The sequence below is a fragment of the Vicia villosa genome, linkage group LG3 (genome assembly GCF_029867415.1).
Source record: "Vicia villosa cultivar HV-30 ecotype Madison, WI linkage group LG3, Vvil1.0, whole genome shotgun sequence".
In the NCBI taxonomy this organism is placed as follows: domain Eukaryota; kingdom Viridiplantae; phylum Streptophyta; class Magnoliopsida; order Fabales; family Fabaceae; genus Vicia; species Vicia villosa.
In genome coordinates this window covers 129,219,643-129,243,585 of record NC_081182.1, presented here as the reverse complement: position 1 = coordinate 129,243,585, position 23,943 = coordinate 129,219,643, and the positions used below count along the sequence as shown (strand labels likewise).

Genomic DNA, 23,943 nt, shown 5'->3' with positions numbered 1-23,943 from the left:
GATTGATCAAATGGAATCAAAATTCTCATCATTGCATAAGAGATATTTGCAAACTTCCTTCATGGCCAAGAAAACCAAATCAACCTCACTAAGCAAGCTCACTCCTCTGCAACTATACTGAACCATTTGCCTATAAATAGGAGAGCATACCTCAGTAGAAAAACACACCAAAGCAACAGAATTCTTGCTTTCTCTTTTCTTTCTTCATACTTAGTTTTTTCAAAGGTCCTTTGGCAAGAAGACTCGGATTCTTCAAACCAAAGCTCTCTCTTTGAAAATAAGTATTCAAACACATTGAGGGAGGCATTTAGAGGTGATCCAAACCTCTGGAACACTTCTGGGAGTGGAGAATCATCATCTTCACCTCTCATTTGGAGCACTTGCAGTTCGAGGACCACAGAACAATTCAGGAGGTTCCAAGCAAGGTTAGGCATCCAGGCACGTTCCTCAGATCATAGTGAAGCTGTTCAGATGGTTGCAGCTCATCTGTAACTCCAGATTCATCATCCTCCATGTTCACTTGAAGCTCAAATCGAAGGAGTCGAGTAGAGCAATTCAGAAGGTTTGAGGACACAACAAGCATCCAGTTAGCATCACTGAGTCCCAAGGAAGCTTTTGGGATCATTCACACAAGCCCAGGTGCTATCTATCATCCTCACGACCTCCATTTTCAGAGGTAAGTTTCTGAACTCCATCTCTTTAATTTAAGCACTCTTTATGATAAAAGCTCGATTCTATCTTGTTCAGCATCATCAGAGGATTGAAAACCCTCTATCATCATTCATTTATCTTTCAGTATAGTCATTTAATTTGATTTTCAAATTTTAGGATTCTTCATGTTTTTTAGTAAATTAGTTAGATGTAGTTAATATAAATTTGTGTTAGTTACATATTTAGAATCGTGAGTGAGTTTAGAACAAGTTTCATGTTTACACCTGGGCCATTGGTTGAGATTTAAGAGAATCAGAATTTCAAAAATGTTGGAGCTTGAGGTTAAAGACGAAAATGGAGGGTGGCGCCATTTTTCAAATATCTGAACAGAGTTTATTTTATATTTAATGATATGTGTTTCATAAACGAATGAATAACTTGCCCCAGTGGTCACACATGCGCTCTTAGTCTCCTCATGCCCAAGGTCTGAGGTTCGAATCCCCCTCGCCTCAGACCTTTTGATTTTATTTTCTTTTTTTGCTTCTATACACTTGAACACTATATGAATTGCATTGAAACCAGCTTACTATCACCACACGCGCGTTGGCTCAGTGGTGTTTGTTTTGAGTGTGTGACCTAGAGGGCGTGGGTTCAAATCCTCCAAGGGCCAAACTATTTTTTTAACACCCATTTTCTTTCATTTTTCTCACAAACTTCACACAATTAATTCACCTATCAAATTAAGTAATTTTCACTTCATTTTTCACACACTTATTATTTAATATATCTATTTTGTGAATAATCAAAAAATCATAACAAATATTATTTATTTCATGTATTTTTATTAGGTTTAAAATAGTATGTTTTTAAGTGTATCCTTAAATACATTAGATATATATACTCATTTTGTTTTAACCTAATTATTTTGTGGATAATTTTATGATAAAACCCTAATTGTTTAGGCCTTAATTAGGTAAAGAACTTTATCTTTACCTTAATTAAGTTGACTTTTGTCAATTTTAAAAATTGTTTTCGATCTCCGATTAAACAAGATGATTAAGGTTTTCAAACAACAAAAACTTACATCATTCCAATCTTCACTTTTCACTGCTTCACAAACAGTAAATAATCTCTGGGCCTCTATTAGAGTGTAAGACCCAACACCTTCTTTCTTTTCATAGTTTGTTTTACAAAACTGTATTTTCAAAATCTTCTTTCTGTTTTCAAAACATTCTTCTGGTATTTGAAGGGCATTATTCCCGGTGAAACTCTTCAGATACCTATGTGACCTATGTCCATCTTCACTTCTTTTGTTTTTAAAAACCATTAACTGTTTATCATATATATATTCAACTGTTATCCATCAATTGCTGGTAAGGCTTTGTACATACTTCTTCAAAGGCCTCCACTCCATCCAGGTTAGGCTTTACAAGCTTTCAATTTACAGTCTTTATTTAAATTACTGTCAAATATAGAACTGTGCATATATATATTAGTTTAGAACTACGTGTGAGTGTAAACCCTAGGACAGTTAAACTATATATATATTATAGGAATATGACCTAGGATTGAGAATGTCTTCCCGGTGAAGGCTCTTTCCTAATTAGAGATCTGTAGTTCAAACCCCCAAGATGAATTATTCCCGGTGAAACATCTTGGTAAAAACCTTAGAATCCAAAAATAGGACACATCCACCCAAAGAGGAATTATTCCTGGTGAAACCTCTTACCCATTTGCTTAGAGCCAAAATAAGTTCAAAACTACATAGCTTTCTCTTGTGCTATAACAAGGACCCTCGATGACCTTCGATTAGCCTCCTCTTGGGCTTTGTACAAGGACCCACAGGCTTCTTAAAAGCATTTCCAGCTTCCTCTTGAGCTTGTATACAAAGACCCATCAGGTTTCTTATAAACATAGGAACAGGTCTTTAGTCACCTATTAACATACCCTGGTGAGTTTCTTCCAATTAAAACCAGACTTTAAACAAGCTCAGTTTGTCTCAATTTCACATTGAGTACACCTTTTGGAATGAGAGACATGGACAGTCTCTGTCACCCTTATCTTCATCAATCTTCCTTAGCAGAGTCTAGGATCCATGTTTGATTATCCTCAGCAAGAGTCAGCCTTCATCTTGGGCTTTAAACAAGAAGTCTCCATTAGATAATCTTTCTGCCATCATTTTAATAAAAACCCCTGGAAAGGGTTAGCCTCCAATTCATTCATTCATTTTAACAAAACCCCTGGAAAAGGTCAGCCTCCAATTCATTCTTTCATTTTAACAAAAACCCCTGGAAAGGGTTAGCCTCCAAAATCACTTCTTCAAAAACTAAATATTCATTTCTCTTAGGAGATAATTTCCCCAAAAGAGTCAAAACCCCTGGAAAGGGTCAACCTCCAAAAACATGACAAAAATCAGTCTTTTAACAGACAATTTCACCAGCTGAGTCAAAATCCCTGGAATTGGAAAGAGAGGTGTGGGCAATTTGGTAATTGTTCAATTAGGAATTAATTTGTATTTAACTTGATAAAGTGGGGTTAAAGTGAGGTTAATGAAAGAAATTAGTTTGTGGTGAGGTGGAATATTGGTAAATGGTAAAGAATAATCAAGAAAAAAATGTTTGGTGCCAAAATGATGTCATGCTTCCCTCTTTTTTTCAAATTTCGTCCAAGGAAATCGATTTCCTACATGGGTAAATCGATTTCCATAGTGAAATTTTCAAAAATTTGTTTTCTTGCACTATTTTGATTTTTGCTCGATATTTTACCTTTAAAATATAAACAAAAGAAACAAAATACATATTTTTGTATTTTGGCTAGTATAAAACAAATTAAATAAACATAGGTGCTTGATGGTTCCCCTCAGAGGCGAAGTGAGCGTATCACCAAAAAAAAGAAATTTCAAGATTGTGATCTTGATTGACAATTGAAACGCAAATGATGTATGATCTTAGGGTCAAAAATTGGGGTATGACATACATGTATGATGCCTTTGACGCGCCAAACTGAGTGTTTCATAACCACAATATGTGGATTGTAAGGGTGCTTCGACCGGACATCGTTTCTCTCAGTTTCTATGTTGACATTATGTTCTGCAGATAACTGAACAACTAATGTTTCCTTTGTTCCCTTCTTCACTCTTCGTAACACGACTCTCGAATCTTCTGTATTTGCAACATACAACATGCCATTGCAAATTATCCCGGTAAAATAACAAGTATCAGAAGTGTAATACGGTGAACTGACTTTATTGAAATGTTGCGGATAGCAAGAGTCGCCACCGACTTTTATTTTATCCAAATTAACATAAAGGCTAAAAGAACAGAAAAAACCTTTTAAAGAAATTTTGAGTTCGGGGGGTAATTTATACAAAGGGAAGGTGTAAGGCACCCTTTGCATCCATGGTTATCCATGGGCTCTTAATTGCTTTGCTCTATTGTAACCAAAAGTTTAGAAATGTAGAAGAAGAAGTAAGGACTTTAGCTCGTAAATGAGCGTAGCCTTTTTGAAGGTTTATGAAAAAGTGTAAGAAAAAGATTTAAGCCAGAGCAAAGCAATTAGGGGAAAATTACCTTGACATTGTAAAAGAGTTCTTTTAGCCTTTCAGGGCTATCCATACCATAAGTAGGGTAGGAAGTCCTTTTATTTGGAGGTTGAAGGGTCATCGAGAGTTCGTTCGCCATAAGACTGTCCCTGCCATAGGGGGCAGGTAGTCTAAGGGAAGGATCAAAATAGTCATCATTATTAGGCAACCAGGAGGACACCTCAGCAATAATCGAAAGGGACTATCACATCATTTATAGGCAACTTCGAGGGACAAGATCATATAACCGAACCGAAGGCAGCATCATTGGGACTTATGATCTTTTTGTGATAAGAATGAACCGAGGGCAACATTGCTGAGGCGTCCTCGTATTCGAGGGACTTGACTATTCTGCACTGGAAAAAAAGACAACAAGGCAACAGGCAACAGGCAACAAAAGAGGTTACCATAAAAGGTGTGTGAGTGCACAATCACGTGATTCAATTCAAGTAATTATCTTATAATTAGTTATTCTAAGTTCAATTCGAGGTTTCCACACCCTAAATTACTAACCACACGATAATAATATAACAGTGTTAAGTGCCTTCAAGGCCACACAATACAACCAGGAGCAGTTACAAAATAAGCCATGGGGTAGGGGAAGACAAGGCAATAAAAAAATCCCAACAGAGCGATAAGTTTGACATAAGTAATAATTAAAAGAAGAAATTAAAGACATAATGAGTTTTAGGGTTACCGAACATTCGAGCTTTGACCGGTTGGTTAACCCTGAAAATTAATAAAAGGAAAGAAATACCAGAGGGTGAGTGTAGGAGGAGTTCATTAACAGTCGAAGGCAAACCCTAATTTTATTTATAAGGCAAAAGGTAAAATAATATTAAATTAAATAGGGATTCAGAAACTTAGCTTTGCGATTGGCGTGGCGCGTAGTCGGAAGAACCCTGATAGTAACCCTAAAAAACTGCACAAAGGAAAGGGAATTTTCATTGTATGACTGATCAGACGACAAACCTTGTAAGCCCTGATTAGGGCACAAGTTAACCATGGTTAATAAAATAAATAAAACCAAATTAATTAATTATTGGTTTTCAACCTAATTAAGTAAATCGGCAAAAAATAAAATCTCGATTAAATTACCTAACCCTAATATGTATTTTTTAAACAATTAATAAAAACATTGATAATTGGTTAAACAAATAAACAATTAGATTAATTTATTTAATCATTTAAATCAAAATAAAATTAGTTAAATAAATATTATCAAAATAATGATTTTTAGAAAAAAAAAAGAAGTTTAAAGAAGTTTTTTAAAAATAATTTTAAAGGAATTACATTTTATAAAAATAATTAAACAAAATAAAATAAATAAATAAAACTAAACTATACAATTGAAAAGAAAAAAATTGGAACTTAGCATGTATGATCAGGTGTTGCGTATCTGGGGAGATCCATGGTGCACACGCATGCTCCAGTGCATTGGATTGGATGTTGGAACGATCTAACGGCTGAAAGAGTGAGGGCACATGATATCACATGCATCTTAACACACCAGACCTGCCTGGATTCAAACCAAACACGTGCGAAGCCTCAGCCAATGGGGGATTGCCACCTCTCCATCTTCTTTCTCAGACAACCCTTTTTACAACGCTTTTTACAAAAGCTCTATAAAATGTGAACCTTTTATACCTGCCATTTACGAATGCAACAAGAACACAAAAGAAATATTTCGCGACTTATCTATCATGATCGTCCAAGGCACCTGAGTTCAAAAGTGGCCTTAATTTCCCCATAATTTTGCCTTAAACGCAAAGCCCTATTTTGGAGCTCGAAAACCTATCAATGGCGAAATCCTTATAACAGCATACAAACAAAATTAACTTTCCAGAATCGGTCATAGCATCAATATAATCATGAATATGCAACTAAAATTCAGGTATGATGCGTGAATTATCAAGATCGAAGAAGTTTAGAAAGACACAAACCGTGAGTCATGGAGGTGCGTTCTTGGTGTCTCAGGACCTGGGAGCGATTGGTACAACTTCAAGAGAGATCAAGGAACGTTTTGGAATCAATCAAACGCCTTGAATTGACTTGTAACGCAGAATTTAAGTTTGAGATTTTTCTGAATTTAGGAGCTCGGGTTAGGGTTCTCAAGGCTGCAAAAAACTCTCCCCATGCTTTGACCGTGTTATGGTTTTATAGGGGATGCATTAGGTTAACAAAAATTGGCCCAAATCCTTATTAATCTTGATTTGCAAGTTATGAAAATTTGATTTGAAGAAACTTCTAAATTTAGCAAATTTGCTCTCAATTATGCCAAACTTGTTTTGTCACGAAATTTTATCACATATATGCTAATTAAGGGATTGATATGGATTGGAAATCAAAGTGAATCAAATCTCCTCATGTTTTCCATTATTTATTTGATTTAAATCATCCATTAAATGAAAAAAATCAAATAAAAATAAAATATCTATGATTAATTCGTGGCTTTCAGATTTGGGACTCTTGGATACTTGGGAAACAAGTCTGGGCCATAATAAGTTGGGCCTCTTTGCAAAGAAATTCATTTTGAACCCTTTTCCTTCACATTTTTCTTCTAAAACTTTTCCAACTTTGACAAGGCATATCTCCCTCAATTTTTAAGGTATGGAGAAGTTCTAGGACTTTTTGGAAACCTCAAGATGTCTTCTACAAGCCACCTTGGAAGCCTTTTTCCATTTTAGTATTTTATCTTGATGATATTGGCTTTGACAAAAAACTGCGTGTGGTTGACTTTCAAAAAGGACCTATAATCTTTTAATCCATATCTCTCAAATGAAGAATTTTTGGACTTGGCATGTGAGAGACAAAATTGTAGAGAATTAAATTGCCTTAAAAATGTTCTTTGGATGGGAAATTTCTAATGTTCCATGTAGGAGTTATGGCTGGTCAAAGTTCAGTTGACTTTCTCCTATGAAAACCATAATTTAGAAACTTTTGAATTTGTTGATTTCTAAACTTTCCTTGATGAATCATGATCAATCCTTGATCAAATGATGAATGATACTACAAAATAAGGATGTTGACAAAAAAATCAGGAACTTTGACTGTATGTTGACCATGGTTGACTTTTAGGTCAAACTGGTCGACTATTGACTTTCTGAGCGATTGAGGGGTCAATCCTTGGAATTGAAACTTGAATTTTGTCATAGAGATAGTTTGAAACATAAGAAGTCATATGAAGTCCATTGGAGATATTGATTCATTCATTTTCTTCAGAGAAATCAAAACCCCAATTCAGGAGGTCATTGTTTTATGAGAGTATGCCTTTGAGTCTTGAACTTTGGTATGAGCTTGAAAGGAGAAATGAGATGGGCAAATTTTGGGGTATGACAAGAAGATGCTATCTGCGGTTTTGTTAGCCATTGCTTCTTCACAAGAGCCAGAAAATCATCTCCTGTTGCAGAAAATGCCCTCTTTATAACCTTTTCTGAAACACGTTGATCTTCAGCTGCAAAACCTGATTCACACAGAAAACGTATTCAGCGTTTCAATGCTATTTCTCGCGTACTGAGGCTAAAAAAACGTAAAAATAGAGAAGCTCCAATTAGCATATCAGGCCTAACAGGCCATCAGTATATTAAGAAAAACGCACGTCTCACATCTAAAAAAAAGACAAGACCCGAAAAATAGTTTCTAAAGAGTTGCATTTATCAACTAATAGATCGATTTTGTAACAATGAGCTTATCAATTCGAGCTATGCGTAAGCCCAAAATAGTCATGGTCTGAGTGAAAACCCTTACCTTACATCTGATTTTGTAAGACCAGACTTATACTTTATCAGAAAAACAACATACTGCAAAATGGAAAAACTATCTTTCGAATATATCATATAAAAAGTTTAGAGAGCATACTCTTGAAATTAGAGAATAGATTATCATTGACAAAGCTTTCCACCGCCGCTCACCACCGTCACTTCCGCCAATTGAAGATTGTTGTTGCTCGATTTGCTGTTCACATCGCGGAATCCTTGATTTTCTGGAGATTCCCGTTAGGAGTTCCACTTGACCCATTTCACATCCGCCTCCTTCCACCCATTTCCTGCAATAATCACACTCAGGTTAGAAAGGAGAAGGGAGAGAGGATTTCAAAAATGTAAACGAATTGGAGATCAGACCTAGGTGTGGAGCCGCCGCAGTCGTCTTCTTCATCGTTGTTGTGGAGATTCTTCAAATTGGAACATAAAAGATCAACAAGCCAGTAACTGTTTTGGAATTGACGGGGGAGATATCCTTGTTACCATTCCCACCAAAATGCAAAACAAAATCAACGAGAAATTAGATTATCTCTTCGTATCAGGAAAATGAAGCACCCATAACAATCAACGAAACTTCAAATCAAATGGAAATAGAATACCAGACAATGATTTGGGTTGGGAACTACCTGAAAGGGGCTGGATTAAATGCAATTTTGATGCTAGTCTGGAGAAGCAAAGAAACTGGGATTAGGGTTCATTTTTCGGAATGATGAAGGTTGATACCCTTGCAGCTGAAACGAAGAAGATGAAAGGTTGTGAAGAACCAAAGCTTGCAGAAGCGACGACGATGAAGATTGCTATGGTAGTCGTGATGAAGGTTTTCTTTGTTTGAACTGAAGGCGAAGGTAAGAGAGTGAGGGAAGCGATGGTATGAGAGTAAAAGAAGAGAGAAACTGAAACTGTGTTAGGAATTGCTTTTTCAATTTTATTTTCCTTTTTTTAATAAAAGATTATTAGAAAAAAAATTAGAAAAAAGAGGGAAATTGAAAATAAAAGAGGGAAAGTTTGGCTGGGTATAAAATTGTGGGCTTCACGCATAGTTTGAAGTGAAACTTATAAGTTGCGGTTATTAACCGTGGTAGAAATATAAATGTCATTTTGTAAACGTGGCAATTTAAGAAAAGGCCACTGTTTCACAATCTGGGTTCAATATTTCAAAACATATTTCTACGGTTTAAAAACTCCGGCCAAAGCTTATATGTAACCACAATTTTTGAGCTGTGGAAGAATTTAGCGTGGTCGTAGGCCATATTTCTTGTAGTTGTTCATGGTGGGCAAGTAGTCTCACCGACCAGGTGTCGAGCTAATGGAGATGCTCCCAAAATAATTATGTTTCTTGACTGCATGGAACACCCCAATTTTCAAGAAGGACCATTTTATCTTAAAAGAAAAATAATTTCTTATAATGATGTTTCGATAGATTTCGTCAATGATCTTATCTGGATCATCATATCTTAATTATGAGTTGAAGATCAATAAAATGACAACTTCAAATGGTGGGTTGGGATTATGAGATCCTTCTCGGTTGAATGGTGTGATAGATAGTGGTAATTACAAAAACAGTAATAACTCTCAATTTAGTGAATGAATAAGATAAAGAGTTAAATTATTTTAAGGTTTCAAGAGTGTTTATAGGAAACATTGTTTTCTTATTGGAAATTCCTCTATACTAGGAGATAGATGGTAGGATAGAATGCATTATGTTATCTAACGGTTTTGGCATGATTTTTTATTGGATCATGTTCTTTAAAGGACGGGTCTACGGTGCTCCAGAGAGTTTAAAACCTTCCTCTGTGTAATATAAATACAACATTCAAATTTAAGTAGAATTAAAATTTGATATTTTTCTTAAATGCATAAATACTTTTTATTATGGAGCTCAAATTTCAATAAAAATTAAATAACTTTACTTCTCAAAGAGACTTATCACTTAAAACATTTTATGTGAAAGGGAGCTTGATAATCTCTTACACCCCAATAATTCTAAAATTGGAATCATAATATAGAATCATAAGTCTAAATTCTGTTGTGATCCGGCTTCGTTGGATTTGGAGAAAAAAACTTACACCTTAAAAATAATCAAAAGAGTGTGTTGAGATACTACGATGTCAATGAACTCTCATAGTGGAATTAAAATTAGGAAGCTAAATTTAATAATATAAATATAGGAATAGTTTTAGAAAATTAGGATCGGTTAGAACATTTCAAAAAAATTATAAATTTATCTCAAAACTCTTTCTATTAGATACCTTAATTCATCCAGGTTTTTCCTACAATCCTTAACATTCTTACACATTTACATACTTGTAACACACGATAATTTATGTTGCTCATTTTATTTAGACTTGAAATTACATGTTTCATACATGTTTGAGCTAGCCGTGACACAAACCCATGAATTATTAAGCTATTGAGCCAATTTCAAACTACAATTCATATAATTTGTCTATATTTATTTTATTGATTTTTTTTTAAATTTAATTTAAAGAGAACTTTTAAACTATAATTTCAACCTGTCTTTATTTCTCTTTTAGATTATTTTTATCTTAATTTTTTGGTTAATTTTACATTCCAATCCTTCAAATGATAAACATATCCTCCAAATAAATATTTAGAAGAGTATATGTTGGAATCTCAAAGGATAATAAAAAAACTTACTTTAAATATATTTTAGAAGAGTATGTGTTGATTGACCGTCTTCTATCGTCATAATAATTTTGTTGTCGTTCTACAGTTGATTGTCGTCTCGATCGATTTTTTTATTTTCGTCGTTTTTTTTCTCCTAAAATAAAATTATATTTCTATTTCAATATTTACATATCATTTAAATCATGTCCACTATATATTTTTAATCAAATATTTTAAAAGTTATTATTGGTTTATTTTATTTTATTTTTTAAATTTTTTAATTAATCAAATGTTATTAGAAACACAATATTTTATATTGACCAATTTTTAGCCACATTAACATTTTTTTATGCCACATTAGCGTTGGTTTAACTTTTTTGTCATATAAGTGGAGTTTAGTTTACATATCACTAATATATTATCAAATACAAAAAAGAAAAATTTGAGGGAAAACAATTGAAATTTAGGGAAAAAAATTTTATTAAAAAATTTAAGGGGTTAAATATACATTTAAGCCTAAAAACTATACTATATTATCACACAAACTTCACAATATTTAAAAATTACATTTTATTCAACAATAGGATCCATTATAAAAACAATTTTTTTAATATAATATAATTTTTTGTTTTAAACTTTTATGTCATAAAACGTTTGAACTATTTAACAAAGTTGACTAATTTTTTTAAATCTAAAATGCCTACTAACTATGCTAGAGGGGCAAATACAACATATTGAACTATTTGTAAACAATTGATTATATTTTTAATTTTAAGAAGGATCTTTTACAACTATATAAAGGACAATAATATTTATTTGATGCAAAAAGAATTCATACTTGTTAAAACCATCTCTTAAATACAAAGAAAGAAGTATGGTTGAAATTGTCAAGTTTGTTTATATTATGATTATCTTCATTTCTTTATTGCTGGTGCCATCCAACTGTGCAAGTAATCCATTTTTTAATGGTTTGATAACTTATACTAAATATTTTATCAAATATGATCTAAATTTTTATTCTTTTCTTTATTATAGGACTTGCAAGATGTGTAAATGATAATGGTTGCTCTTATCAGCATTATATGTGCCCGCCACCAAAGGTAATGAGGTGTCTCAAGAGACGATGCACGTGTGGTAGTGTGACCGCTCTTCTTAGTAGATGATATTTCTTAGTAGAAGATATGTCTGTGTTTCAAAAAACCAAGGATAATGTGTGATTAATATATATTCCATTTCAAAATAAATTTTGCATAACTAAGTTTAATATTATTATGCAAGGTTATATTTAATCATAAGATTTACATGTGATTTAAAATAAACTAGAATATGATATGTGAGATTCATCGGCAACTTGTATTCTTCAGATCTTCTGTAGACTAAACCAACATTAGTAGTACCTTTCAGATACCTCAGAATTCTCTTAACAGCAGTTAAGTGAGATTCTATAGGATCTGATTGGAATCTTGCACACAGACAAACACTGAATAAAATATCAGGTCTAGAAGCAATAAGATATAGAAGAGATCCAATCATACCTCTATAGAGCTTCTGATCTACCTTCTTACTTACCTCATCCTTACCTAGGACACACGTTGGATGCATAGGAGTTTTTACTTCTTTACTTTCTGAAAGATTAAACTTCTTCAAAAGTTCTTTCACATACTTGGTCTGATGAACATAGGTTCCTTCAGAAGTTTGATTGATCTGGATCCCAAGGAAGTACTTGAGTTCTCCCATCATGCTCATTTGAAACTCAGCCTGCATAGACTTAGCAAACTCCTTTCCAAGTGTAATATTAGAGGTTCCAAAGATAATATCATCAACATATATTTGGCAAATTAAAATATCCTTTTTTAAAGGTTTTTCATAAGAGAGTAGTATCCACTTGTCCTATAGTGAAACCATTATCCAGAAGGAAAGAACTTAATCTTTCATACTAAGCTCTAGGAGCTTGCTTCAGGCCATATAATGATTTCTTTAATTTGAAAACATGTTCTGGAGACTTAGAGTCTTCAAAACCAGGAGGTTGGTGGACATATATTTCCTCATCTATATAACCATTTAAGAAGGTACTCTTAACATCCATCTGATACATAGTGATGTTATGTTGAGTGGCAAATGAAATTAATAAGCGAATAGATTCTAACCTGGCCACTGGTGTAAAGGTTTTAGTATAGTCAATACCTTCTTGCTGACTATAGCCATGAGCAACCAGTCTAGCTTTGTTTCTTACAACTTCTCTTTTTTGGCTTAGCTTGTTTCTGAAGACCCACTTAGTTCCAATGATGTTAAATCCTTTTGGTCTTGGAACCAGATCCCAGACATCATTCCTTGTAAACTGATTTAGTTCTTCTTGCATAGCAATTATCCAGTCAGCATCCTCCAGAGCTTGATCAACAGAAGTTGGCTCAATAAGAGATACTAGACCAAATTGACATTCTGCATTGTTCTTAAGGAATGCTCTTGTTATGATAGGATCTTCTTTCTTCCCAATGATAACTTCTTCTGAGTGAGAAGAGCTGAGTCTAGAAGATCTTCTGATAGTTGGCTCTTCAAAAATTCTGAAACTTTGCTTGGTTCTTCAGAGTCTGAATTAGAGATTTCTATATCTGCAAAATTCTCAAACTGCTTTGGCTTTTCAAGACCAAGCTTATCATCAAATCTGATAATGATTGATTCTTCAACAACCAATGTTTCAGTATTGTATACTCTGTAGCCTTTAGAGCGTTCAGAATATCCAAGAAGGAAACACTTATGTGCCTTAGAATCAAACTTATGCTGATGATCTTTAGTGTTCAGAATATAACATACACATCCAAATGGATGGAAATAAGAAATGTTGGGCTTTCTGTTCTTGCACAATTCATAAGGAGTCTTATTAAGAATAGGTCTTATGGAGATTCTATTCTGAATATAACATACAATGTTGATTGCTTCTGTCCAAAAATGCTTAGCCATATTGGTTTCATTGATCATGGTTCTGGCCATTTCTTGTAGAGTCCTATTCTTTCGCTCTAGAACTCCATTTTGCTATGGAGTTCTAGGGCAAGAGAAATCATGGGCAATACCATTTTCTTTGAAATAAATCTCAAAGAATCTGTTCTCAAATTCGCCACCATGATCACTTCCGACCTTTATGATTTTACACTCTTTCTCAGATTAAATCTGAGTGCAGAAGTCAAAGAACACCGTATGAGACTCATCCTTGTGTTTCAAGAACTTTACCCATGTCCATCTGCTATAGTCATCTATGATGACCAATCCATATTTCTTCCCTCTGATTGATGTAGTTTTGACTGGGCCAAAAAGATCAATGTGTAGAAGTTCTAGCGGCCTGGAGGAAGAGACAACATTCTTAGACTTGAATGCAGGTTTGGAAAACTTCCCTTTTTGACATGCTTCGCAAAGAGCATCTGATTTGTATTTCAAATTAGGGAATCCTCTGACCAGATTAAGTTTGTTAATCTGAGAAATCTTTCTCAAACTAGCATGGCCTATTCTTTTGTGCCAGACCCATTGTTCTTCACTAACAGACATAAGGCAAGTGACCTTCTGATTTTTAAGATCTTGAAGATCAATCTTGTAAATGTTATTCTTTCTCTTGCCTGTAAATAGGATTGAGCCATCTCTTGACTAATAGCTTTACAAGACTTTTAATTGAAGATTATGTCATAACCGTTGTCACTTAATTGACTTATGGACAATAAGTTATGAGCTAATCCACTACTAGCAATACATTAGTTATGGATGGAGAGTTACCAATACTTATGGTTCCAGAGCCAATGATCTTGCCCTTCTGGTTCCCTCCAAACTTAACTTCTCCAGCAGATTTAACCACCAGGTCTTGGAACATAGACCTTTTTCCCGTCATGTGCCGCGAGCACCCAGAGTCCAGGTACCATGACATGTTTTCCTTTGTCTTCTTGGCTGTCAAGGATATCTGCAACAGGGATAATCTTTTCCTTAGGTACCCACAATTTCTTGGGTCCTTTCTTGTTAGTTCTCCTCAAGTTCTGATTGAACTTGGGTTTAACATGAAAATTAACAGGAGGAACAACATGATATTCCCTATTCTGAGTTACATGATATTTTCTAGTGTGTGTAACATGCTTCTTGGTGTGTGTAATGTGGAAGCTCTTAGCATGTGATGTGATCCTAATATCATGGGAGTGTCCATACTTGAATTGATCATACAAGGGTTTGTATGTGATTTTCATATCATCCACAGATTCAAGTTTGTATAGGGTTTCACCCTCATAGCCTATGCCAACTCTCTTGTTTCCACTAACTGCATATATCATAGAGGCAAGTTGACTTCTTCTAATACCTCTAGATAAAAACTTTCTAAAACTCAAATCATATTCCTTAAGAATATTTTTCATACTTGGAATAGACTTTTCTGAACCAGAAGATGATTCAACATCTTTGGATAATTTTAAAACTTTTTCCTTCAGTTCAGAATTTTCTACTTCAAGCTTCTTAGTTTCAGATTCAAATAGCTTCTTCAGCTTTTTGTATTTGATACTAAGTTGAGCCTTGAGTTCCAGAAGTTCTGTCAGACTAGAAACTAACTTTTCTCTAGAAAGTTCAGAAAATACCTCTTCAGAATTTGAGTCTGATGTAGATTATGATTCATCATCAACAGTGGCCATCAGCGCAATGTTTGCTTGCTCGTCTTCGGAGTCTGACTTGATCAGAAGAGTCTGAGTCATCCCAAGTAGCCATAAGGCCTTTCTTCTTTTCAAACTTATTCTTGGACTTTTCCCTCTGAAGCTTTGGACACTCGTTCTTAAAGTGACCTGGCTCCTTGCACTCAAAGCATGTCGCCTTCTTTTTGTCAGATCTTCTGTGTCCAGAAGATTCTCCTCTTTTAGGCCTTTTAGAACTTCTGAAGTTCTTGAACTTCCTTTGTTTGCTCTTCCAGAGTTGATTTACCCTTCTGGAGATCATGGACAATTCATCTTATTATTTGATTTTAAAGCAATTGACTTACCTTTCTTCTGAGGTTCATTAGCATCCAGCTTTATTTCATGACTCCTCAGTGCGCTGATCAGCTCTTCAAGAGAGACTTCAATCAGATTCTTAGCAATCTTGAACGCAGTCACCATTGGGCCCCGTCTTCTAGGCAAGTTTCTGATGATGTTCTTGACATGATCAGCCTTTGTATATCCCTTGTAAAGCACTCTTAATCCAGCAGTTAGAGTCTGGAATCTTGAGAACATTGCTTCAATGTTTTCATCTTCCTCCATCTTGAAAGCTTCATACTTCTGGATTAAAGCAAGAGCTTTAGTCTCCTTGACTTGGGCATTCCCTTCATGAATCATCTTCAAGGATTCAAAGATGTCATGAGTAGTTTCTCTGTTTGTTATTTTCTCATATTCAGCATGAGAAATAGCATTCAGCAGAATAGTCCTTGACTTGTGATGATTTTTGAATAGCTTCTTTTGATCATCACTTATTTCTCGTCTTGACATCTCTACTCGATGAGCATTTACTGGATGTCTGTAACCATCAAAGACTAGATCCCATAAGTCACCATCTTGACCAAGAAAGTAACTTTCAAGTCTATCTTTCCAGTATTCAAATTTTTCACCATCAAATACTGGTGGTCTAGAATATCCATTGAAACCATTTCCATTGTTGTTTTGACCATTAGAAACAAGTGTAGCAGTTGAAGCAGCTGTTTCAACCATATTGACTTTGTGTTTTTCTTCCTGAAACATTTATCTAACACGGTTAAGTGCTTGCACCTAGAATCAGCGCTCTGATGCAATTTGAAGGATAGAAAAACACTTAGAAAGGGGGGGTTGAATAAGTGTGACTTTAAAAACTCTTAAGATAAAAACAACGAACACAATTATTTTTATCCTGGTTCATTGTTAACGAAACTACTTCAGTCCACCCCCTTAGAGTGATTTACCTCAACTGGGGATTTAATCCACTAATCAATCTGATTACAATGGTTTTCCACTTAGATAACCTCTAAGTCTTCTAGAGTATCCTAACCACAACTTGATCACTCTAGGAAATCACCACTTGGATAACCTCTAAGTCTTCTAGAGTCTACTGATCTAACTGATCACTCTAGGAACCTTTTACAATCAATGTAAAATAAAGATTACAAGAGTTTGAATTGCTTATTATAAAGCTATAATCACAACAGTGATATTTCTCTTAAGTTTTAAGCTTAACACTCACTAAATATTACAAGAGTTTGTGAGGTTGAAGATGAAGTTCGTGAGCTTTGAATTTGACAGCGTTTCAGTATTTTTGCAAGAGTTGGTTTTTTGCTTCTGATCAGAACTTCCATATTTATAGGAGTTTTAAGAAGATGACCGTTGGGTTGTATTTAATGCATTGTGTGAATAGTACAACGTTGCATTTAATGTTTCACACTTTTATCTACTACCTCGAGCCATGCTTTTGCTGCTTTTAGTGACTTTGCCTTTTGTAGCTTCTAACGTTCCTTTTGTAAGTCATAGATTAGACTTAATAGCCTGTCATCTTGTACTTGCTCTGAACTCGGATTTGTGAATACAACGTTTGAATATCAGAGTCAATCAGCTTGGTGCAAAGCATCTTCTTGTCTTCTGACTTTGAAGAGCTTAAACGTGATATCGTTCAGAACATCAGTGCTTCTGGTTCTGACTTCATGTTCTTCTGATGCTTCATAGTCCATGTTCTGATTCTGCTTGACCATCTTCTGATGTCTTTCAAGAGCATGTTCTGATGTAGCCATCCAGAACCTTCTGAGTCAGTGCTTCTGAGCGCTGAGTTGTGCATACTCTTTATGTATTTCCTGAAATGGAAAATGCAAAGGATTAGAGTACCACATTGTCTTATACAAAATTCATATATATTGTTATCATCAAAACAAGAATATTGATCAGAAAAAATCTTGTTCTAACAACGAAGAGCTTGACCGGAGATATAAGATTCTTCATTTGGTTCTTGTTCGTGGTGGCACTCCGAAAGTTGATTGGAAAAGAGGATCTTCATTGCATCGTCTTGTTGAGAGGGGGAAGAACGTGGGCATCTCACGTAAACACAAACCTAATCCCTTTTTAATTTTAATATTGTTTTTAATTTAAGTAATTGGTGATAATTGAGATTAATGTGAGTTTGATATGTTTAATTGGTAGTTTAATTGTTTGATAATTGGATCAAAAATCTAAAAGGCTGAGCAAAACAATCCTTTGGGCCATAACTGCTATCCAACTCCCCTTAAGCCCACATCATAATTGTTTTTGGCCATTTGAAAGATACATTTGGGCCAAATCCGAATGGGCTCTGCGCCTTTCTCTTGCCTGCATCACTGTTTTCACGAGGAACCCCCCTGATTCAAGTTTTTTTAGGTGTTTAGAATTAGATTTTGTACATAGTTTCTTCCTATTATTTCTTAGATAATGATGTACAAAAAAAAAATAATTTTGTTAGCATTTTGACATGATAAAAAAGAATATAAAAACATGTAATTAATTTTCTTGTTAGAATTTAATGCTTGGTTACATAGTTTTGTTCTAACCTTTAGATGAAAATGTCATAAAAACGATATATCCTGTTAGATTTTATTGTTAGAATTTAATTCCTATTATTTTTTATGGAGGGTGAAGATAGTTTGTTGTTACTAATGCATTTGTTGGCTTGTGCAAGGCGTTTCAAGGGAGCTTTCGATCTTTTATTTCGATTGAAAAGTATTTGTGTTCCACTTCAGTTATGGGACACGAATTCGCGTCCGATGCGATTTCTCTTTGTCTCTCATTCACGAGATGTATACACATTGTTCGTTGTGCTTGTATTTTGTTGTCCCTTGCAGGATGGGGTTGCGATTTTTTTCGCGACCGACCATGTTGCTTTTGATGCCTTGATGCAAGCATTCTGACTTTGCTCAGGATAGCTTGGACCTCCAGATTTCTTAGTTCTACTTGCGTTATTAGCTCATTACGGATTTGCTATCCGTTGGTATGGTTTCCTATTCCCTTTTTACTTCTTTCTGTACTTTATTGCTTTCCGCACCATATATAATAGGAGAAGTAGGATAGACATTCATCTGGCCAAGCCCTCGAAAGAGGCTCAGTTTTTGTTAGCGTGTTTATATTTGTGCTTTGCGGCAGGGAGTTACGGTGCGATAAGACCTTTAAAGGCACACCATTAAGTCCTCATTGAAGGCATGCGGGAAGGGTTTGCAATCAACCCCCGCCCAGTCTCATCGAGTATGCTTAGTTAGTGCACGCCACGCGTTGCTCGCTTTTGGACTAGCACAAGATCCTGTTATCGAGTATGTCAGGTAGAGGGTTCATGCAATCGAACCCTCGCATTTCTTATATCTCGCGTTGCCCGACGTTAATGCTTGGTGTACGCATGCACCATCCCCCCAGATCTTTTCCCACACTGTAACGACTTGGTTATTGAGAGTGACTCGCTCCTATTGTCTATGGACCGATCTCCCTATTGCGCTTGATCCAATTCTTGGTTGACTTGGGTGATACGCTCCCCTTGGCTATGGCGGGACCCCACTCATTACTACTTGGCTTGCGCCTCGTAGGTTGTTTACTTTACGAGCGGAACTCGTTTGTGTGCCATTATGACGTATTTGCTTGTTCTTTATATGTGATGCTAGCATGTTCAAGTTATGAATTTGTTAAGTAAAACCTTGTTAGGCGGCTCTATAATATTCTTCTTCATGTTTTTCAATGTGTTGAGATACTTGTGTGAAAAGCCATGAGCTCCTTTGAGCTATCCATTTGAGTTACGTCATATTTGCTCAGGTGTTAACCTTTTGACTTAAAATGTGTATTTTGCTTTAGGTACTTCACTTTGTCTTTCTTGTGTGAGATGTGTGTAGACATCAGTTGATACTTGTACAGAAAAATATATTTCTATTTCTTATTTTCGATTGAGCTTTGGTTGAGTCCTTTAAGGATTATTTCATGTATGTTTACAATGAGTACTTGTATAGTTTTGCTCGTGATTTAGAATGCCTTTGTGCAATATTTTTAAATCTTTTGTGGACATTATAAGAGACCTTTATGAGGCTTTAGGATTTGAAATTGGATTTTTTTTAATCATTTCTTTTTACTTTGCTTGGATTTTCCTTTTCACATGTAAATAACTTGTTCCTTGTTTTGTATTTGTAATATAGTTTGGTCAATTAACTTGTAATCTTGTGTGAACCTTTTGGAGTGATTCCATAATTGTTTAGAAACCTATTAGAGGTTATTAACTACTGACTTCTATCATATGTTCATATTTTTCTAACTTCATACACAATTTGAAATTGTTTAGCTAGTTTGACCTAGTTAATTTCGTCTAATTTTTGTTAGAACTTTGTGTTGCTTCAAGCTAAGTTATTAACATAGATTGGTATAAGGTCTTAGACCTATAAATGCAATTTTATGCTACTGACCTCAAGCTTAGGTCATGTGTTCATTTTATTTTTGTTTTGACTAATTGATATAGGTTTGTTATTGTTAAGTAATGATTCATGCAATACTTTGGTGACTTCTTGTGGATATTTTTGTGAGATGCCATGATGCTTTTGTGTTTGATTTAGGACACTCAATTACTTGTTATGCCACTGCCCTAGGGATTTATCCCCTCATTCTCATGCTTTTCCTCTTCTTTCATACTTTGATGGTTGTTAGTTTAAGAGGCGACGATTGTTTGTTGTTCCTCCACCTTTTGTGGATTGCTTTCTTTTGGGATTCATTGTGATTAGTCTATCTTAGGAGTAGACTTGGTTATAGACTTCATTAAGTCACCTACCATGGGTTTCACTTGCTTTTATCTTTGCTTATATCTTACCTTTTGCTTACCATGTTCCCTTAGGGCGGTGACTTCAATCTTCATTAAGATTAGTCACATAGAACAACTTAGGTTGAATTCTATGCATGTTAACATAGGTAGAGATTCCCTTATCCTTGACCTTGGGGCCATTAGTATGATAATACTAGGATAGTTAGAGGAATAGGTTCCCTTTTTCATAAAACACAAAATGAATAAAACAAAATAAAATACTTAATAAAGGCTGGAAATAATAAAAAGAGATTGGAAGCTCTCGTCTCCCTTGCTTTAGGGAATCACTTGGGTGGAAGTTCCCAACCATAAAAAATACCAACCAAGAGTCGCTCGAGCCTCTCTTTCTTACGGGAGCACCTCGAAACACTCGACATACTTTTCTTTTTTTCTTTTAAGAGCACGTTACTTCCTCTTCATTCCCAGCTTAAGTCTCCAAAGGTCGAGCAGCGGAGTAGAATTGGGTGTTACAATGTATGTTTGAACCATCTAATTTTCTGCAAACACTAAATGTTATGTCATTTACTTTAAGCTTTTGTCGTTTTTGTTTTGGTTCCTTACTTTTGTTGGTTTGATTTTCACCAATCATTTTTCGCAAAACTATTACTTGTTTATATGGCGTGTCGAACACCTCTCTTTATTTTTGTAGGATTGATTTTAACCAAGTACGTTAGTGAAAATACCTCTATCAAATCCTAAACGAGTTAGGCGACGTGTCGAGGCTATCATAGAATCAAAGGACCTTTCACAAAAAACTCTTGAAACCTAAAGCAGTGTTATGAGATTCTCTGGTTGATCTCGCAGGTAACCTTTAAGAAGAGACTAGCAAAGTTTACCAAATCCAAGGGTAAACAAAATGGCACGCCCATTGGGACAGTGCTAAAATACTTGTTTTTTTTACAGTTTTTGTGAAAGTTCTATTTTATCTTTTCATTTGTCACGTGTGTATGAACTTAAGAAGTGGTAAGCAAGTGTCTAAAATGTCAGTTCGAGCACAGACACAAACACTTCGAGCCCTTCACATACACGAGTTTTTGCGCAAAATGTGGATGCCATACAGACGGGCGCCACAACTCAAAATGCCACAGTTTTTTCTCCCGTGAGATCAACTGCTGCTCCTAGTTCGATGACACCGGTCTCAACAGGAAATGTTCGGTCCCCGTTCAACTCCACACGAGCACTTTTTCCATGGGGCACAATGCCTTTTGGAAAATATCAATATGGTATGCCTTAGACCATAACGATCGGGCTTCGGTCGAACGTATCTACTTACACATATAACACTATGGCTACAGGCTATCAAGGAAGTTACGCCACCATGCCTTTGTTGACTACGGGTTTGAATGGTCGGCTAGGTGGAGTTAGTTATATGCCTCAATCCACCCCATATTTGAATACCACTTTTGTGATGGCCTTTAGGCAACAGATGGATAAGAGTAAGTTAGAGTTAGTACACAACTTAACTCAACAAATGGGAGTTATTTTTAACCCCATGGTTGACCAAATAGGAAGAATGCTCGAGTCGTTTGGAGTTCAACCAGTTCAAACGCGTCATAGACCGTTAGAGTCAAATGATGATTTACCTTTAGGCAACCAAGAGCATCCCTTTAGACTTCGTGTGGTAGAACCAGTTACCTATGAGGACGAGGAAATCATCGAACAATGCGAGCCTAGGCCAGTGTTAGTTAGGAGATGTCAGAACGTAGATAGAGTACTAAGAAACGCCAGCAACATGTTAGGGCGTAATAATATAACAAATGTAGTCGAAGAGGTATTAGTGTGCAATGGGCTTAATGTTGGCTTTCACAAGCCTAACTACCCATCACCTTTACCTAATTACATTCGACAGGAAGAAATACCCAAGGGATGTAAGGTACCTAAGTTTACGAAGTTTGCAGGAGAAACAAATGAGTCGACTATCGAGCATTTAGCTAGGTACGAAACAAAAGCTAGTTCACTAACCAAGAATGCGTTCACGTGGTTTACCACACTAGTACCTAACTCCATAAGGACTTGGAAGCAGTTAGAACGCGCGTTTCATGAACAGTTTTTCATGGGTCAGTCCAAGATTATTTTGAAATAATTGTCGTTGGTGAAGAGGAGGTCGTCATATTCTTTAGATGACTATCAGAATAGATTTAGATTGCTCAAAGCTAGGTGTTTCACTAGGGTCCCTGAGCACGAATTGGTCGGAATGGCTGCTGGGGGTTTTGATTACTCTATTAGGATAGAGTTAGATACTCAGTATCTAAAAGACATGGAAGGTCGTCATATTCTTTATATGACTATCTGAATAGGTTTAGATTGCTCAAAGCTAGGTGTTTCACTAGGGTCCCTGAGCACGAATTGGTCGGAATGGCTGCTGGGGGTTTTGATTACTCTATTAGGAAAAAGTTAGATACTCAGTATCTAAAAGACATGGACCAGTTGGCCGATAGGGATTGACAAGTCCAATGTTTGAAAATAGAAAACATGAGGGCATCAAAACGTCACAAAAGAGAAAAAACTACCTACATTGACAATGATGAATATTCCCCATAGTGGGTAGATGAATGCATAGAGGCAAGAGAGATTAACGTAGATGATTTAAAACCTGGGCCTCCATATACATGTAAGTGTTGAAATCGTCGAGAGGAAAAAACATTGTCGAACCAAATAATGAGAAATTCGCTACTAGGACATACACGTTTGACGTTACTAAATGTGATGAAATATTTGATGTTTTAGTTTCATATGGTCAGATTGAAATGCCTCAAGGCTTAAAAAATCCACCATTAGAGCAAAAACAAAAAAGAGGTTTTTGTAAATATCATAATTTTTTGGGTCATAATACTTCTCAATGTGTTCTTTTCAGGGATTTGGTGCAGAAAGCGTTAAAAGATTTAAGGCTGCAATTTAGTGAGAAGCCAAAAGCTTCCATGAAAATTGATATTGATCCTCTACATGTTGTTGATGCCAACATTGTTGAGCCAACAGAAGTTTATGTAGTAGAGATTATTGAAGATCTCGATGATGAGTTAGACGCAATGGTAAATTAGATGGCTGCATTGAAGCTTGAGGATACTGAGGGTCTCACTGGAGATCAGTATGAAGCGATAGATGAACTATCAACAACAATAATTGAAGCTACTAAAGGTCTCGACAGCGAACAGGTTGAAGCGGCGGTCTAAAAGGAAATGCTAGAAATTGAAACTACTAAAGGTTTCAAAAGAAAATCTATGAGTTTTGTGAAGCCATTGGAACTCATAATGGCGGGGGTTACTGAAGATCCTAAAAACCAGAAAGAAGAGAAGGATAAAATGGAATGCAAAGTGAAAGATGAAGAATTATCTAAGGAGAAAATGGCGGAATTACTGAAAGAAGTCTTCCCAAAGCTTTAGGAAGAATTGGTGTATTTTCTGAACCGATGCAAAGTGAGTGATTCAAGAACCTTTCTATGCCCTAATTGTAACATGTTCTATGATGAGAAGGTTGCAAAGAAAATGACATGCTCAAGAAAGAAGAGTCAAAAAGGGAGGGCTTTCAAGG

The 23,943-nt window shown here is 35.5% G+C and overlaps 2 protein-coding genes and 1 long non-coding RNA gene across 3 annotated transcripts in view; 2 read left to right on the top strand and 1 right to left on the bottom strand.

Annotated features, from left to right (window-relative positions):
* The window catches only part of LOC131658951 (probable protein phosphatase 2C 46), a 47,301-nt gene extending 38,915 nt beyond the window's left edge, over positions 1 to 8,386 (bottom strand). The window contains exons 1-4 of the mRNA XM_058928199.1: positions 8,353 to 8,386; positions 8,090 to 8,137; positions 7,569 to 7,694; positions 3,628 to 3,893 (exon numbers count right to left, since the gene is read on the bottom strand). Coding sequence (XP_058784182.1) covers positions 3,628 to 3,893; positions 7,569 to 7,694; positions 8,090 to 8,137; positions 8,353 to 8,386 — 474 coding nt within the window. The remainder of the gene's footprint in view (positions 1 to 3,627; positions 3,894 to 7,568; positions 7,695 to 8,089; positions 8,138 to 8,352) is intronic.
* Positions 8,387 to 11,425: 3,039 nt separating this feature from the next.
* On the top strand, positions 11,426 to 11,963 carry LOC131656649 (uncharacterized). Its single transcript, XR_009300225.1, has 2 exons — positions 11,426 to 11,570; positions 11,656 to 11,963. It is a non-coding gene; the product is annotated as an uncharacterized LOC131656649 (long non-coding RNA).
* Positions 11,964 to 21,700: 9,737 nt separating this feature from the next.
* LOC131658950 (uncharacterized) lies at positions 21,701 to 22,498 on the top strand. The gene has a single exon (XM_058928198.1). It carries the CDS (start codon positions 21,701 to 21,703, stop codon positions 22,496 to 22,498), a length of 798 nt encoding a protein of 265 aa, XP_058784181.1.
* Positions 22,499 to 23,943: the final 1,445 nt, after the last annotated feature.

Excerpts from the sequence above, each read along its gene's own strand:
- LOC131658950 (XM_058928198.1), top strand. The coding sequence starts at position 21,701 with ATGGCTACAGGCTATCAAGGAAGTTACGCCACCATGCCTTTGTTGACT.